The following is an 18138-nucleotide window of genomic DNA, read 5'->3' on the forward strand; positions in this document are numbered from 1 at the left end:
AGGCCCCCCTCCATTAGAATGTCAGCATGGAGGGCAAGTGCCTTGCCAGCATGTTTGCTGCGTGATCCCCAGCGCTTGGAGCTGGGCCTTGGACATCCAAAGAGACACTGTTGTTGAGTGGATCCATGAGTGAAACAGGCTTTATTTCCCTTTGTCCCAAATGTTGCTTCACCAACTTGCTGGTGCTCTTGGAAGTCCTGTCCTCCTTGTAGATGTAAGTGTTTGCAAGTCAGCTTGTGAAGCTGCATTAAAAAATAGGCCTTAGCCCAAATTGGATGTGATAAATGGTGCTGTCAGCAGCAGAAAGGGAAAAGAAAGGTCCCCTTCCTAACATTTCTGAAAATTATACTGGGATCCCAGTGCATACTGTGCTGACTAAAGCAGGGCGGGACATTCGAGCTGTGTGTTAATTAGCTTTGGTGGATGGCACTCACCCATGTCTACAGCTTCTCTTCCTGTTTCCCAGGAGCCTCTGCAGACACAAGATGCCAGGGCTGTGCAGGAACTCAGATCCCTGCTTCTCGGACTCACGGTCTTTGTTTGCTATTTAACTGAGATAAATAGACCCCAGGCGTAAGAGTAAGAGGTGGTGAATTTGCACTTCCTGCTCTAACAGACTTCCCTTTGGGAAACTGGGGGCCTGCATTCCTGAGAGTTGAATGCAAGAGATTGGAGGTGTTTGAAAAACTGAGTGCGTGTCATGGGGCTGAGGAATTCTCCTGGTCACTTTCATGACATGAGATAAGTAAGCTAGCTGATGAACTGTTGCTTGTTTGTTTGTTCTTACCCTTTTTTCTTCCTTTTCTCTGATTACTGTGCTGCAAATAATCAGGCAGCTAACTGCAGAGGTGCAATTGTGGAAGCCCCCCCCCCCCCCGTGCAGGTGTCAGTAAACAATGATTGATGGAGTTTGTGAGATTGATAAGGCTGTTTATGCAGCAGAAGTCGCCTTTTCATTAGAATTGTGGCACTGTTTTGATTTCATTGTGTCATACTGGAGGCCTGCGGGCCTTGACATTCTGATATCCCAAAGGGGGCTGCTGTAGCTTTGACCTCATTTGTTCCTTTGGCTTTCAGTTAGGTTTAGAAAATTACAGATCTCCAAAAATACAGTGTCCATATGTGTGAAGTGTGGAGTCTGGCACCTCCTAGCAAAAGTTTACAGTTAACTTTGGAGTTGATAGTAGGTTTAGAGATCTTGGTCCTCACGGAAAGGTCTTTGTGATGCTTTCTGTGTGTGAGGGTTTGAAGAGAGTGTGTGGGGGGGGGGTTGTTCTGGGATATATGTATATGGTATTCTCTAGATGGAGAAAGAGACAGAGACAGACAGAGACACTGCCTTGGGATCTGAGCAACTAGTTATTTCCTGCAGCCTCACAGTGCCTTGTGGAATAGGGGTGATGGATGATGATAATCGATGGGCATTATTCATGATGAAAACTATTGCAGTTTAAATAACAGATCCACTATTGTATTAAGTCTAAAGTTTACCCATAAGATCTAATTACCTAAAGTTCTTCAGTTTTGCTCTCCTTTATACATGGTTAATAAGGAAACTGCTGGAGAAAGATGTGGCAGTCTGCTTCTGTAAAGATTTACAGCCTTGGAAACCCTATGGGACAGTTCTGTGCTTTCCTGCGGGGTTGCTATGAGTCAGAATCGACTCGACAGCAATGGCTTTGGTTTTGGTAATAAGGAAACTCTTGGTGCTCATATGAAAGTGTAATAAAACTGGAATGAATATTTCTATTTAAAAACACTTAGCAGGAATCCACACATTTCAGTGATGTCATTCTGGAAAACATTTTATCCATCACTTTTTAAAATTGCTTTCAGAATCTTGAAATATATCATTTTATGCTCAATAGTGGAAGATCTTTACCCTTCAAGGTAGATTAGGTTTTTTGGAAATAGCCAGAAGTCATTCAAAGCAACATCTGGTGAATCATGCATCTCTGACAGAGATTAATCATAGCTACTTTTGGACTACAAGAGGTATGACCATATAATAATGATGTTGATTTTTATCCTGTGTAGCTCCTGACTTCAATTTAAAGGCAGTTCTTTCAGAAAGAAAGAGGAGCACTGATAACATGCTGGACAGTGACATATCAATGGAATCAATTTGTTATAGCCTTCAGAGGTCATTGATTTGAAAGACAGTATTCATATTAAATAGAGCCAGGCAGAGTAAAGATATTACCAGAACCTAGAGAGAGGGACATACTGTGGAGAGGGGTGTCTTGTCTGCCTCATAGAGGCCAGTGTGGTTTGGGCTCAGCATTAGGGTGCAGGTCTGGAAGCAACTGGGTCCAGTAGTTTTTACCTTAAGACCATTTCATACATCCCAAGGGTTCTTCTGACGCATTTTAGTCTTATTTTGGCTATTTGGGGCTGCAGTGTGAGTTAGATGCATACTGTTTGGACGGATAGGCTGAAGGGTTGGCTTCAGTTGGATGAGCCTCGGGGAGTTGGGGATATGGTTTGGGAAGCTAAACAAAGAGATAAAAAGAACAGTTGATTGAAGTGGGAATTAGATCATAAGTTGTTTATTTTTTTCCTCTCTCTCTTACTAGTAGTACCTTTATGGCAGGGATGCTGTTGTAATCATCTTTCTGTACAGCTTACGTATATTCAGCAGCCATTTATTAGGCACCTATTGTGGTATAGGTCTTAGAGGTATTCAGTATTTTTTTAATGAGAAGAAGGAAGAGAACTAAATATTGATTTCAGCAGTTAGTAGTTTCTAGGTGTTACCTCTTTGCATCCTTTCAACTATCCTGCATGATAGGTATTATGACCCCTGCTCTATAGAAGAGGAAACTGAAGCTCAGAAAGGCTAAGTGTTCAAAGGTATATTGTAAACGGTAGAGCTATAATTTAAAACTAGTTCTGTCTAGATTCAGAGCTCATGCTATGTGCCTGGCTAGTCCGCTCTTAACATTTTTGGGGGCCCAGAGCACATGTATAAACACAAAGCCACGTACCATCTGTCTAAACCTGTGGATCTCAACCAGGGGTGATTTTACTCCCAGGGAACATTCAGCTGTGACTGGAGATGTTTTTGGTTGTCACAACTAGGGAGAGTGTTATTGGCATCTAGTAGTTGGAGGCCAGGGGTGCTGCTAAACATCCTGCCATGCACAGGACAGCCCACCCCACCCTCCGACCCCCAAAGAATTTGTGATTGTTGTTAGTTGATATAGAGGCAGCTCTAACTCACGATGACCTTATGTATAACAGAGCAAAATGTTGCCCAGTCTTGCATCATCTTCATGATCATTGGTATGTTTGAGTCCATTGTTGTGTCTGTTGTGTGTCAATCTGTCTAACAGAGAATTATCTGACCCAAAATATCAGTCATGCCAAGGCTGAGAAACCGCGTCTAAACTTATAGAAAGCTGTAAATCACATTACCCCAGGGCCTGGCTTCGATGCCTACTCTGTCCTTTCTGGGGCAGGCCTGTCCTTTGAGGCTGAGTGCTAGCACAGATCTGCTGGGGTGGCAGGGTGCTCATCTGGGGACAGTTTGACTTGTACTTCCCTCCTCTTCCTGTAGGGAAATTAATTACTTTCAAATAAACTTTTCTTAGGTGAGTGAAAAGAAAAACAAAAACTGTCTTCATGTTTCAGGTTTGTGATATGCAGGGCCTAAGCCGGGGCTCCTCTTCCCCAGAGCTAAAGGCGGTACTGGTGCCTTACATAAAGTAAGCACTGGAAAAATGCTTGTTAAATGAACACCATCCTTGCTAAATGAATCCTCTACTATTGCATTTTAAGGGCTGCTGTTATAAAGATGTCCCAGGACTGGGCAACATTTTGTTCTGTCATACATAAGATCACAATGAGTCTCTGAGCCAATTTGATGACAGGTAACAACATTATATGGTGTAAGGCTAGATTGATCATGTTTTAACTACTTTGGGAAGTAATTTAGTTTTTTCAGTACTGGCATGTTCTTGGAGCCCTGGTGGCACAGTGGTTAAGAGCTTGACTGCTAACCCAAAGTTCGGCAGTTCGAACTCACCAGCTGCTCCTTGGAAACCCTATGGGGCAGTTCTGCTCTGTCCTGTAGAGTCGCTATGAGTCGGAATCAACTCAACAAAAAATGGGTTTGGTTTTTGTTTGGCATGTTCTCATCTTTCAGATAAACAGTTTGGATTACAATCAGGAGTTCTTTACTTGGGGTCCCAAGTAAACCAGCCATACAGGTTTCTGCAGATCCTCAAACCTCCAGAATTGGTTGTGTGGGTGTACACATATGCATCTGGCATGTGCATTTTCTGGGAAGAAGCTATATTCCAGAGCTTAATTGGGTTCTCAGAAATGAGAATGACACAACTACAGTTGGACTGTATATCCCTAAGGTTGCTTCTAGATCTGCTTAGAAGCTTACTTTAGGAATTTGAATTGAGATCAGAAGTGAATTTGTTTCGGTCAAATGTAATTGTTTTGACTCAAGGAGGAAGCTCTCTGCTGTACGTAAGTGTTATGTTGTGCATCCATAAAATGAAATTTGCACGTATTTTTTTGTTGAAGGGTCATTGCTGTGGGATCACCATACTCATGGTGAGAACTAGATTCCAGGAAGTACTTAATTGTTTTTTTTTTAATAGAAGTGAGCACTCAAAAACTTTAGCTTAGGCAGTGTCAGATTATTTTTACCTAGAAGGGAACATAGAAATTATCTAGAAATTCTGATCTCCTCTCTTCATTTATTAGATTAGAAAATTGAGGCCTAGTAATACTCAGTGATTTCCTCAAATGACCTACCAAGTTTGTAACAGTATAGGAATAGAATATGGTGATTTAAAGCAAAGAATGAATATAGTCTTATTTCTAGCTTTGGGCCGTATTGATATTGCTTCAGGTTTCAATTAGGGTTTCATTGCATAGTATTTGAGATTTTTTAAATACTCAGCAGATTAAATTTGAATTCCAATTTAAGTAATCAGTCCTAGAAGACACCATGGAAGACATCTTGAGCTTTGAAGCCAAATAGACTGGGTTTGAATTCCTGGCTTTAGCATTTTTAAAAACTAGCTGGTGACCTTGGAAATAACACATAACCTCTCTGAGCCTCTTATTTCTTGGTCTGTAAAATGCAGGGATAATGCAAACCTGTCTTTTGAGGAAGTTGTGTAGATCAGAGCTAATACATGCAAAAGACCAGCTCCAGGGTGTGACTCAGAGTAGCTACTAGAGAAAGAATGCCAGGCTGCTAGTATTGTGTTTTCTTGTGTGGTGTAAATTACAAATACTTACATAGATGTGGTTTACCATACAATTTCTCATGAACATTTGCCTTAAATTACCTTTGTTTACTTATTCCTTTAAAACTTAGGTAAAATTAATTTGTTGCAAAAGGTAATGATGTTTCTACAAACTAAATATCCTTTTCCTCAGAGACCTTTTTATAAAGTTTGTTGAACCTGGAAGAAAAACGAAGTAAAATGTCACTTGAGAAGGACTTGTTTGTGTTTGAGTGGTGCTGTGTCTTTAGAAGAGGGAAACAGTTGGAATGTTGCTGCTTTCAAATGCCTTTTTGCTTCCTTGGAATCCTTTGTGGGCCCTGACATCACAAGGCTAAATCTGAGACATTACTAGCATTTAACCTCTAAGAGTAGTAGCAAGGCTGCCTTTAACTTTTCCCTTTTTTGTTTACTACTAAGTGAATTACTTGAGGTTTTCCCCTTACGGGAGAATGCAGCTCCTCCTACTAGGATGGAATGCCATTTGCGTGCGCGTGTGCGTGCGCGCGCGTCCGTGCGTGTGTGTGATATAACTATGGTATGTGTAAGTCTGGGTACCAAACCAAACTTGTTGCCATCAAGTTGATTCCAACTCATAGCAACCCTTACAGGACAGAGTAGAACTGCCCCACAGGGTTTCCAAGGAGTGGCTGGTGATAATGTAACTATGGTATGTATAAATTTGGGTACTAGTGCTATAATTTTTCTCTTTTTCTTACACGTCTTAGGGAAACTTTAAATTGAAGTAAGCAGATTCAACTTCGAAAAGGAAATCTAAGAATTCTGATTGTTTTAATTTAAATTTTCCCAGTTAAATCCTTACCAGGTGATAGACTTAATTGTGGCAGTAGAATTTTCTAAACTTTGTGAAAGTAAGTTCTTTACATTATTGTTGTCATAGCAAAGTAATTTAGCCATTTTTGCTGCTCTTGTATTTCCTGATGAACGCAGATGGACCTGCAACCAGGAATAGGAAACAGTGCGCTTTCTGAGGAGGGGAGGCATTGCAGTGAGGATGCATTCAGGGGTTGAGAAGCATGGAGGTTTGAAAAGTAACAGGAACTGGGAAAGTGAGCTAACCACAGAAACAAAAGCAGGGCTGCCAGGTGCTGTTGCCGGGCCTCTTATGATAGCAGCTCACTAATAGAGATGGAAGAAGGGGGCAGAAAGGAGAGTACCAGCTATTTAAAAATGTTTTTAAAATAAAAGTATTGTAAGTCATTGTTTGAAAGAGGTGAAACCACAGTAACAAGCTAATCACAGCCACCATCACCAGTTTTTCAAGTGGTCCGGAAAATCTTTCGTTAGAAATGTGTGGAGACATGTGTGGAGACATACTGTGGAAGGAAATTCCTAAGAGTCAAGGAATGTGAGAGCTTGCAGTTCAAGTCCCTCTCTGGTGCCGACCTCATAATTTGTGATACTTGTCACTGTTCTTTTCTTCGGATTGTGTGAAGGTTATAATCCACTCCTGATCACCATCATTTATTCTTTGTTGTAGTTTTCTTTGGCAAGTTTTAAACCATCATGACTTATGCTTGCTGGAGCTTGTCTGACTTTGGAGTTGAGAAGCCCAGCACCGCTTTCTGAGTGCCTGCACTTGGTGTCCGTCAGTGCCCCGTGCACCTGGTGTGCCCCTCTTAGTTGTGAATTTAGGACAAATAGTTTTTTTTCTGAAAAGAATTAATGCATCACAATTTTTAAATTATTTGCTATTTTAAAACTTGACAGTAATATGATTTACATTTCAACCGATGTGTGAGTGAAATGGTGTGACATACAGAAAATTGCTTATATACTTATGGTGTCACCCTTGAGTGTCACCCTAGAGGCGGGGACATTGCATACTCCTAGTCAGAGACTGAAATGAGAGAAGAAAAAGATACACATGTGAACAGTTATGTGATTAAGACACCCCACCCCTACTTCCTGAGTCTGGGAAAGCGCTGGGAGCCCGGCTTAGCTCCCCCCGGGGGTGTTGCCCACCCCCTTGCCAGAGCTAGTAGGGCAGAGGGCTTCCTGCTTGTTTGGGCTTCATTTTGTTGGAAATGTCCAGCATTTGTGTCACAAGTCAGGCTGATTCCTCTCATCCTTAATTGGGCTGTTTAGCTTCACTCTCTTAATTGATTCAGCAGATACACTTGACTGCTGTAGCTGGGCCACTCAGTATTGTCTCTCTGGTCTTAGAATATACTGGGTGAAAACTTGACATAGAACCTTAGTGCTGGAGGGGTTAAACCTCAGATGTCATTTAGTCCCAAGCCTCTTAAACCAGGATGTGTACACTGAAGATAGTCTAGACCATAAGGTTATTGTGATTCATTAACCCTTGAAGTTGATAGTAGAAAATTTTGACCAGTTAGTACTTTTTTCACATTAAAAAATGGAGTAGAATACAAAATGTGTTGAATTTTAAAGACAAAAGATAAGTCTTCAAAGAAGTTTATCTTTGGGAGAGCTATTGAAGCTGGGCCGTCTGACCTCAGGGCAGTTCTGCTCTGTCCTGTAGGGTCGCTGTGAGTCGGAATCACCCAAAGGCAGCGGGTTTGGTTTTTGATCTGACCTCAGGAGAACGTTTCTGTTTTTTCTCCTTTGCTCCTAGCTCAAATGGATTAGCCAGTAGCTGTCCTGTATTGGGATTGTGTGAAGATATTATGAAACACTGGAATCTGAATAAACTATATAGCCATTATCCAGTAAGTGCTTAAACTACAAAAGTTTGAGAAACCTCAGTAGTAGCAAGAGGAACTCCTCTTAAAGAAAAATATCAGTCCTTTTTGGGTTGTTTTTAGAGCTAACAGTGAATTATAAGTAATGTTAGATATGGGAAGAAACGTCTTACGCATTAATGTAGATGATAAGAGCGCCATCTGGCTTGAAATTAAAAGGGACTCTGTTTCCTGTGGGTGGTGGCCCTTTGGAGTGTGGGGCCCTTTGCCGTGAGTAGCCTTGAGAATGCAGAAATGCACTTCACTGTAGAATAATTGTGATGGAGATTATGAAATTCTTTGTAATTAAGGCTTTTTTAAAAAACCTTTTCATCATGATATTTTTACTCATCAAAACTTTTACAGCCTCATTGATAATCCAGGAGAAAATATGTTGCTGTTCCATAATATGGCCACTGGGGGTAGATGATTTTCATGTTTTGTGGTAAAATCAGGACATAGCTTGTGGGATCAGGCTGCCAGTGAAAAGGTTGGCAGTTTGAATCTACCAGCTGCTCCTTGGAAACCTTATGGGGCAGTTCTGCTCTGTCCTGTAGGGTCACTATGAGTTGGAATCGACTTGATGGCGGTGAGTTTTATTGAACCAGTTTAGCACAACTTCAAATAGGCAAATTTCAGGTTGGAAAGTTTTAAACACATCCTTACTCCTTTTTGAAAAGCCTTTTTACACCTAGTCTCATATATTTATGGGATTGTTGTTAGTTGCTGTCAAGTAGATTCTGACTCATGGTGACTCCATGTCTGCAGAGTAGAATTGCTCCATAGGATTTTCAGAAGCAGATCACTAGGCCTGTCTTCCAGGGAGCCTCTGGGTGGGTTTGAACTGCCAGCCTTTTGGCTTAGTAGTCAGTGGTTAACTGTTTCCACCACCCAGGGACTACTTATGGGATTGGGGCGGGGGGTACAAATTAAGAAGGTATATATTTTACTTAGCGTCACTACCAACTGTGGAATCTGGACAAGATTCTGACTTTCTAGACTAACATTTTAGCTTTGTTTCCCTAAGCTAGACTTCTTTAAAGATTTAAGTTTTGGAAAAAAAGACTTTCGACTTCCACCCACTTTTTTTTTTTTTTTGAGATCATTGCAGATGGTATGCAGAATGAAAAGTAGTTTTTCCTCACTGTTCAGCCATTTATTTTTATCTTAGCCTGTAGAGAAAAAGTTTGACAATATAGTGGCATTCTTCTTTGAAAACTTAGATGATTAAGAATCGCTGGTTGTGATTTTAAATTTTATTGACCAAGACAGAAAAACACGCCACAGGTGGTGGCCTGGAACCCGAACACCAGGTACCAGCCTCAGGGTCAGGGGAGTCCGCAGGTCACTGCAGGAGGAAGCTGTAGGAATATGCCCAGTGGTGAAATAGATGTTTCAAAGATGATCTCACTTCTGTCTGGGTCCGTGGTGAGTGTTCGCTTGCAATCAGGACATTCTGTGAGTCATCCTTCAAAACAGTGAAACAATACCAAGACTTATCAGAAAACCAGAAAGGCTGGCACGGGGCTGCTGTTACATAAGAGGTGTATTGGTGGTGAACATTGCCCGAGCAGAGTTCCTACCCACTGCCCTCCTGTATCTCCACCACTCCTGTCCTCCCACTTCTCATCAGCCTCCAGCCCTCTGTCCCTAGCATCTTCTCTGTGGTGTCAGCATGAGCGCCAGGTTGGCACAGTGAGAAAAACACTGAAGCGGAAATTAGGAGACTTGTTCCAGCACCTTTGCTAAGTGGGTGATGACCTTGGGTTAATTGCCTGACCTCTTTCTGTGCTTCAGTTTCTCACAATTAAAGTGGATAAGATTTTTCTCCTTTTCCTCTCTTCCATCCACCCTCCTACTAATAGTTTTTCCCCGTCTGTCATTCCACTTGCACATTTTCTTATCTTCTATATTTTAATTCCTCTACCCTTCTAAGTTTTCCAACTTTTTTCCTCTTCCTTGTCTTTTTCTGTTGTTGCTCTTTAATCTCCCTTTCTTGTCCTCGCCTGCTTGTCTCCCCTTACCTCTCTTTTCTCCTTTATTTCCCCACTGGCAGCACCCCCGTATAGATTTTTATTTCTGCCGTCTAATGTCAGGGATCCAGAACTGCTGCAGACCATGAAGGAAGAGATTTAAATTTTTAAACATTGTGTAAGACTTTGACCAAAAAAAATCACTTCTCTTTTGAAAGCAGGAATTTGTGACCATGGTGGAGATTGCGTTAGATTGCAAGGTCCTTGCGAGTTCTTCAGTATACTTCAGGCTCATGTTAGTACCTCGTTTGTTAGACAGCAAGCGCTGAAACATTGAATGCAAGATAATTTTTCCCACTTCTGATTTTGGTGAAATCTGTTTTTAATTCTGACGTTTCACATTTTTATTACACGGGCCTTGGTGGCATAACTACTGTTAAACATTACCAAACCTCCCTTACTCTGTCAAACATTTGGAAATTTTGTCTTTTTATGATATTTAGAGGTAGAGAAAAAAGTTTAATGATGTGAAGATCATTAAATACATGAGAATCAGCTAGTACGTTGCTGACGTATTGACGAAATACTTTTATGAAAAATTCTGGTGTCTTCACTTCTTCGCCAAGTAGAAGACAGACTGGCTGACTGTCCTTTTTTCTCCCTTGCTGTCAGTATTGTCTTTAGGGCCATAGAGCAGTGCTGCCCACATACGTAATTTTACATTTTCTAGTAGGCATATTAAAAAGGTAAAAAGAAACAGGCTAAATTAATTTTAATAATGTATGTTATTTAATTTAGTACATCTAAAATATTTCTACATGTAATCTATGTAAAAATAACATTCTTTTTTCACTCTGCATCTTTGAGTTCAAAATTAGCGCATTTCAGTTTGTACTAGCCACATTCAAATACCCTGCTCCACGTGGCTGATGGCTGTTTGCATTGAACAGCAGTCTTAGCTCCTGGCTTGGGTAAAATAGTATATTTTACTCAAAATCTTTTGTATTTTGTCCATCGTGTGTTAAGTATTCTAGGTTTTTGAAAAAGAAATCCATTGAAATTATTTGTTGACTTACTGAGGGCTGGCAAGGAAATACCAAGAATGTTTGAATTTTGTAGGGTTGTATTGTCATTCTCTTGACGTCAGATAAATTTTGTTCATTGTTTGCAATGCTGGACTGGACAGGACATCTCCCATCCAGAATTGTGAAAATATATTGGGTCATGGTGATATGACAAAGTAAAAATTTTAATGATGGAACTGGCTCTATAAAGCATATGTAACCTGGCTGACTTTGGGAGCTTGTTCATTGCTGCTCTCGAAATACATGTAAATTATTTCCCTTATGTGATCAATTTATATATGATTACTTTCCCATCAGTATAGGTGTTTTTATTTCTGAAAAGTAAGATGCGGTTGGTGTAGAGAATCATTAACCCAATCCCTGCCCCAAGTGAGGGACTCTCCAGTGGCTGTCATGTGATTGGGAGGACTCGGGACCTATCAGTGCACACACGCGGTGAGCTGGCCCGGTGCCCGCTTATCTCCTTCCGAGGGAAGGGGTTGAGGCGCTCTGAGCAAATCTTATTGGTAAAGTGGTGTATGTATTGCTGTTTTAAGAGCCATTTCCTTTCAGTTTTAACCATATCACTGTGTCTGCAGAGAGTTTGCACCAGTTTGTCAGCAGAGCAGCTTTCAGCTCTGATGGTTTACAAGTGTGTCTTCATCTCCGGAGAAAGGCGTGCTTGAGAGGCTGATTCAGTTTTAAGATGTTTTACTTTGAAGATGATAGTGCAGATGAGGAGGAGGAGGAGGTTCATGAAGGCTCTTTAAGTACAACTCAAGGTGTTTATCATGGAAAGGCCCCTTCTGGTATCCTGGTGAGTTACATCCACAGATACTCCCTTTCTTTTGCTCACTTGCTTAGTCTAGATAGAACTGAGAGAAGATGGGAGGACATCAAACGGAAGTGGCTAATGCCTTTTCTCTGGGAAATGGAAAGTCAGGGTGACTTTTACAAACTTTAAAATGTTACGTTCAACAGATACCTTTGGCTGCCTGTCCTCTCATTGTTTGTACACTATTATCTTTTTCTGTTTGTTGTTATTTAACTAGTAACTTTCTGTAGGGGGGGGAAAACATTTCTGCTTTAAACTGAGAATTTTTTTCAAACTAGTTTTCAAACAGTGTTTGGTTTCACATTCTCTTTGCACCTAAGTGCAGTAGTTGAAGAACTATTAAAAACATTTAAGCATTTTATATTTTTATTGCCCTAGCCAGTTTTTTTTAATGTAATAGAGAAGAGTGAGAGTGCAGTCTTTCTCTTCTGTGATTGCAGACAACAGCAACAGCTTGAAATATGTGAGGAAAATGAAGATAGTCTTTTTTTTTTAATCTAGAATTTTCTATGTTGTTACAAGGCATAAGATACCCATTGCCGTCGAGTGGATTCCGACTCAGCGACCTTACAGGACAGAGTAGAACTGCCCCATAAAGTTTCCAGGGAGCACCTGGTTTACTCAAACTGACAGAACAAGTTACGTAAATTAGTGTAAGTTCCAAAAGGCTGCGTTAAAGAAAATCAGGTACTTCAAGACAATGTAATGTCAGCTCCACCTATGGAACCTTTTTCTTTAAAAATAACCTGAAGTAAATGCTTGTTTTAAAGTTTTTTTTTGTTTTTGAATAGTTTGTTTTTATGAAACAAGCATAAAATCAACAAGATGATAAAATGAAACACTTTTAAAATCTGTGGTTCATAATCAGAGTTATTTTAGTTTCAAAGTTACTATAAAATTTTTATTGCCAGCTTTAGACTGTTATCACATTCTGTGTGCTTTTTTGTTTTTGGACTGGGTGGTAAAAGTGCACTTGCTCAGAGTTCTTAGGAACTGACGAAATGGACATTGTTTGAATGTGAGTGGAGGTCAGGTGCCACCAAGGAAGGCAATTTACTTTTGCAGTCGTCATTTTCATGTTAAAGAGTACGTATATAGGGTTCATACACATTTGTTAGAAAGGAATCTTAAATCTATTTAGTAAGTAGCTCTAACACACACAAACTACCCTCCACAGGAAGTTCTGCTTTTGGCTGCTGGTGTTTTCCAGAGGGAAGTCAACTGGTTTTTGATGAGGCTGCATTTTATTAACTGCTCTCTCTTTATGTTAATGTACAACATTGAAGTCCCATGAGTCACCCACATGCCCCAGTGAGAGATGTGAATTTTCTGAATAGCTGGAGTTTGGGATATTGGGTTTGGTATCTGCTTAATAAGCTCGAATGATTAGATAAGTTAGACTTTATAACCTGGGTGTGTGTTTGGCGAGGGCGGGGGGAAGAATCCTGGTTTTCATGGTCCAGGCCTTCATCAGTCTGTTCTGGACACCTTGTTGAAGGTAAAAGTTCTGTCTTGAAGGGCTCTTGCCTCTTGATTTTATGTGTTTGGAATATAAATATATAAAGGTTTTATGATTAAAAACCACGAGAAGATTTCTGTGCTTTGTTAGAAGTTGGGAATTTTAAAAATCTGTGTTTCCATATGTTTCTCAAATGAGTACTTAACTTATTTCATATTCAAATACCCTCAAGTTCCAAAATAATCTACTTTTCCTATTTTCCACCATTTATTTTGAATTATTTTGATTCTTTGTTTTAAATTAGCATAGATGGTACTGTAGGAGTTCTTAACCAAACTCATTGCCCAAAGAAATGCTTATAAAACTGGAGTTTTTCTGCAATTTAGAGCTGGAAGGGGCTCTAGAGGTCATCTGGCCTTTCCTATTACAGATGAGAACATGGTACACAGAGGTCACAGGACCTGTGCTGTCATCAGCCACAGATGACCCCAAGGCACCCAGAGGGCAGTGGTTCTCAGTCTGGTCCCTCTGAGCTCTTCATCAACGGTCATGCGCTTCTCTGTGCTTGAATCCAAAAACGCACTCTTTTCAGAAAATTTTGTGTATTTTTTATTTACAGAGTAAGATTTAATAACATAAACAGTGATAGGAGGTAGCAAGTCACACGTTAGGTTAGGTGTGTGACTTGAGGCAGAGTGCATTATACTAAGGAAATGCTGTGTCTCACCCAGGCTCCTGGTGGGAGTGCAGGGAGGGATGTGGAGAAGCCACGGACTTAGCAATTTGTCATTACACGTTGCTGCCTGAGGTTGTAGAAGAAGACTGGGTGAATGGGCCCAGAACCAACCACTGTCCTCCAGTCTAGCATAGGCAGTGTTCACAAACCTAATTAAATATTTAGTTGAATTTCATTTCCTCAAACAGTGTTTGAATGCGAATAGAGGTCAGGTGCAACCAAGAGAGGTTGTAATTAACCATAGAACTAAACTAACCTGAGTTCTGAGTGCTGGAACAGGAAGGGAAGAAGGGGCTAAGGGAAGAGTTTCTTCCTCACCTGGATGAGGGCCAGGTGTCACGAAGATGTTTGAAATAAACAACATTATCTGAGTTCCATTTTCAAAGTCACCTTTTAGCTCCCATTCTCCTAGCCAATTTTTTAGTATTGTTTGAAGCCCACTGATGGGCTTGAAAACGAAGCCTTTCCCTGACTTCCGTGGGCTTTAGGAGGAATGCCAGGTATCGTGCCCTTTGTCATTGAGCTGTGAATGAGTGATGGCCTCTTAATCCCTCCAGAAACCAGAAAACCAAACCTGTTGCTGTTGAGTCGATTCCAACTCATAGCAACCCTATAGGACAGAGTAGCACTGGCCCATAGGGTTTCCAAGGAGCGGCCAGTGGATACAAACCGCTGACCCTTTGGTTAGCAGCTGAGCTCTTTAACCACTGTGCCGCCAGCAGTACCTGCGTTTTAAATAGAGGATTCTGGTAAATTTGTAGTTGTGATTGGTAGGATCTCTATCTAGCCAAGGAACATTGTGAACTGAAAATGGGTTCAGTGGTAGAATTCTTGCCTTCCATGTGGGAGACCCAGGTTCCATTCCCGGCCAGTGCACCTCAAGCATAGCTATCACCTGTCTGTGGAGACTTGCGTGTTGCTGTGAGGCTGAGCAGATTTCACTGGAGCTTCCAGACTAAGATGGACTAGGAAGAAAGCCCTGGCTATCTCTTTCTGAAAAATCAGGCAGTAAAAACCCTATGGATCACAACGGTACGATCCCACTGGGCATGGGGTCGATATGAGTAAGGGACCAACTAGATGGTAACTAACAGCAACAACAAGGGGATACATGAAGGTGGGATAGCACAGGGTTGGGTATATTAGGCAGTTTTGGAGAATAAATTATCTTAAAATCTTTGTTTTCAAAGTTTGTTTGCATCTTTGTGTGTGTGTGTGTGTGTGTGCGTCTTTTAAATGAAAGTTTACAGATCGAGTTAGTTTTCATACAGAAATTCATACATGCTATGTGACTGTAATTGCTCTCCCCATACTGTGACAGCACACTCCTCCTCTCCACCCTGAATTTTCCATGTCCATTCAACCAGCTTTTGTCCCTTTCTGGGGGCCATGTCTTCCGGGGTCCCTCCAGTCTCAGTCAGACCATTAAGTCTGGTCTTTTTACTAGAATTGGAGTTCTGCACCCCACTTTTCTCCTGCTCCATCAGGGACTCTCTGTTGTATTCCCTGTCACGGCGGTCATTGGTAGTAACCGGGCGCCATCTAGTTCTTCTGGTCTCAGGCTGATGGAGCCTCTGGTTTATGTGGCCCTTTTGTCTCTTGGGCTAATATTTTACTTGTGTCTTTGGTGTTCTTCATTCTCCTTTGCTCCGGGTGGGTTGGGACCAATTGATGCATCTCAGATGGCCACTTGCTAGCTTTTAAGACCCCAGACGCCACTCACCAAAGTGGGATGCAGAACGTTTTCTTAATAAACTTTGTTATGCCAGTGGACCTAGATGTCCCCTGAAACCATTGTCCCCAAGCCCCTGCTACTCTGTCCCTCAAAGTGGGAAACTTGTTAGCTTTTCGTTTAGCCCAGTTGTGCTGACTTCCCCTGTAGTGGGGTTATCCTTCCGTTCACCTAAGATAATTCTTCTCGACTATCTACTTAGTGAATACCCTTCTCCCTCCCTCCCCACCCTTGTAATCATCAAAGAATGTTTTCTTCTGTGTTTAAATCTTCTCTTGAGTTCTTATAATAGTGGTCTTATACAATATTTGTCGTTTTGCAACTGACTAATTTCACTCAGCATCACGCCTTCCAGATTCATCCATGTTATGTTTCACGGATTCATCATTATTCTTTATTGTTGCATAGTATTCCATTGTGTGAATATACCATAATTTGTTTATCCATTCATCTGTTGATGGGCACCTAGGTTGTGTGCATCTTTTTGCTGTTGTGAACAGTGCTACTGTGAACATGGGTGTGCATATATCTGTTTGTATGACGGCTCTTATTTCTCCATGATATATTCCAAGGAGTAGGATTGCTGGATCGTATGGTACTTCTATTTCTGGCTTCTTAAGGAGGCGCCAAATTGATTTCCAAAGTGGTTGTACCATTTTACATTCCTAACAAAAGTGTCTAAGTGTTCTAGTCTCTCCCCAACCTCTCCAACATTTATTATTTTGTATTTTTTGGATTAATGCTAGCCTTTTGGGGATGAGATGGTATGTCATTGTAGTTTTGATTTTGTTTGCATCTTGTAATCCTGAAACTACAAAATGACATCAGGAAGTTTGGGAAAAGTAGCTTAGGAACTGTGACCATATATATGTCTAGGAAGTTTGAAAATTTTTTATTATCCGCTTGTATATGTATGCCCCATCTGTTTCCAGGAAGGATCAGAGATGACTTAAAATTAAAACACATGCATTCACACAGCTGCCGCCTCAGTATGCTGGAGTACTTGACTGAACTGTTGATTTCATTGCTTCATTTAGCAAACATTTATTGCGCCATGACTGAGTCTGGTAGAAGCTCACAAATAATTTGTTTGCATATACTTGTATGTCTCAATTATTTACGGCTCTGCGTTTGTGGATAACAAATGGACACATTTCCAGGAAATAGCTACATAAATACTGCCACTTTTAGTTTGCCCAGTTACTGGGTGCTGATTATGTGCTCCCAGTGAGTGGACCTAGCAGTTTAGCGCGGTTGATTAGAGTGCTGGGATGAGCCTTGTGGTGGTGTACATTCTGACCCAGATACAGGCCAATCAGCTTTGTGCATACAGGAAAAAAGTTGTAATTCTGTTACCGTTCTTTAGACATCTCAAAAAGTCCTGTGTTTGGTCCAGTCAAGAGGAATTGGATACAGCTCTGTGAAAGGATCTAGAGAAAAATCTCATCTCTTTTGTGAAAACACTTTTTATACAGTTTGTGTTTTACATCTGCATCTTAAAGAAACCAAAAACGTTGCTGTCCAGTCAGTTCCGACTCATAGCAACCCTAGAGGACAGGGTGGAACTCCCCATAGGGTTTCCAAGGAGTGCCTGATGGATTTGAACTGCCAGGCTTTTGGTTAGCAGCTGAACTCTTGGCCACTACGCCACCAGGGTTTCCATCTACATCTTAAACCAAAAAAACCAAACCCACTGCCACTGAGTTGATTCCGACTAATAGCAACCCTATAGGACAGAGTAAAACTGCCCCATAGGGTTTCCAAGGAGTGGCTAGTGGATTTGAACTGCCTGTCTTTTGGTTAGCAGCCATAGCTCTTAACCACTTTGCCACCAGAGCTCCATCTACATCTTAGTTAGGTATTAAATATTCAAAACTAATCCATTTCTAGTGAAGGGAAAATTATAGACATAGATTCTAGAGTAGATCACTTGTGTGTGTTTACATTACTTTTTATGTAATTGAAAGTAGAAACAAATGATTTCCACTTGTTATATTTCGCTGCTGCTTCTAGAAAAAAGTGTATTTGTCACTTTTGAAGCCTATCGCATATCCTAGCGTGATTTTCTAAGTCATCTGATTTTGCTTAAGGCATTATATGGATGATATTTTTCAAAGGGTGGAAAGAATAGTATGCCAATTTTACTTTATTAGAGTATTGTTTTCACTTTGATGAACTCCTCTGTAGAACCATGTGTACCTTTGTTATACCATTTTATTTTTTCCCTCATACAAAAATCTATACATACATTGTTATGTGACCCTAATTGCTCTCCCCATACTGTAACAGCACACTCCTCCTTTCCACCCCTGATTCCCCATGTCCATTCAACCAGCTCCTAACCCTCTCCGCCTTCCCATCTCACCTCTGGACAGAAGC

The 18138-nt window shown here is 40.9% G+C and overlaps 1 protein-coding gene across 2 annotated transcripts in view; it reads left to right on the forward strand.

Moving 5' to 3' along the window:
- The first annotated feature begins 946 nt into the window (after nt 1-946).
- LPIN2 (lipin 2) overlaps nt 947-18138 on the forward strand; it is an 88151-nt gene continuing 70959 nt past the window's right edge. The window contains exon 1 of one of the 2 annotated variants that reach the window (XM_004388931.2): nt 947-11814. In XM_004388931.2, coding sequence (XP_004388988.2) covers nt 11704-11814 — 111 coding nt within the window. In that variant the 5' untranslated portion in view covers nt 947-11703. The remainder of the gene's footprint in view (nt 11815-18138) is intronic. The other variant, XM_023742894.1, reaches the window with a different exon arrangement.

Source organism: Trichechus manatus, unplaced genomic scaffold (assembly GCF_000243295.1).
Source record: "Trichechus manatus latirostris isolate Lorelei unplaced genomic scaffold, TriManLat1.0 scaffold00222, whole genome shotgun sequence".
Lineage (NCBI taxonomy): Eukaryota > Metazoa > Chordata > Mammalia > Sirenia > Trichechidae > Trichechus > Trichechus manatus.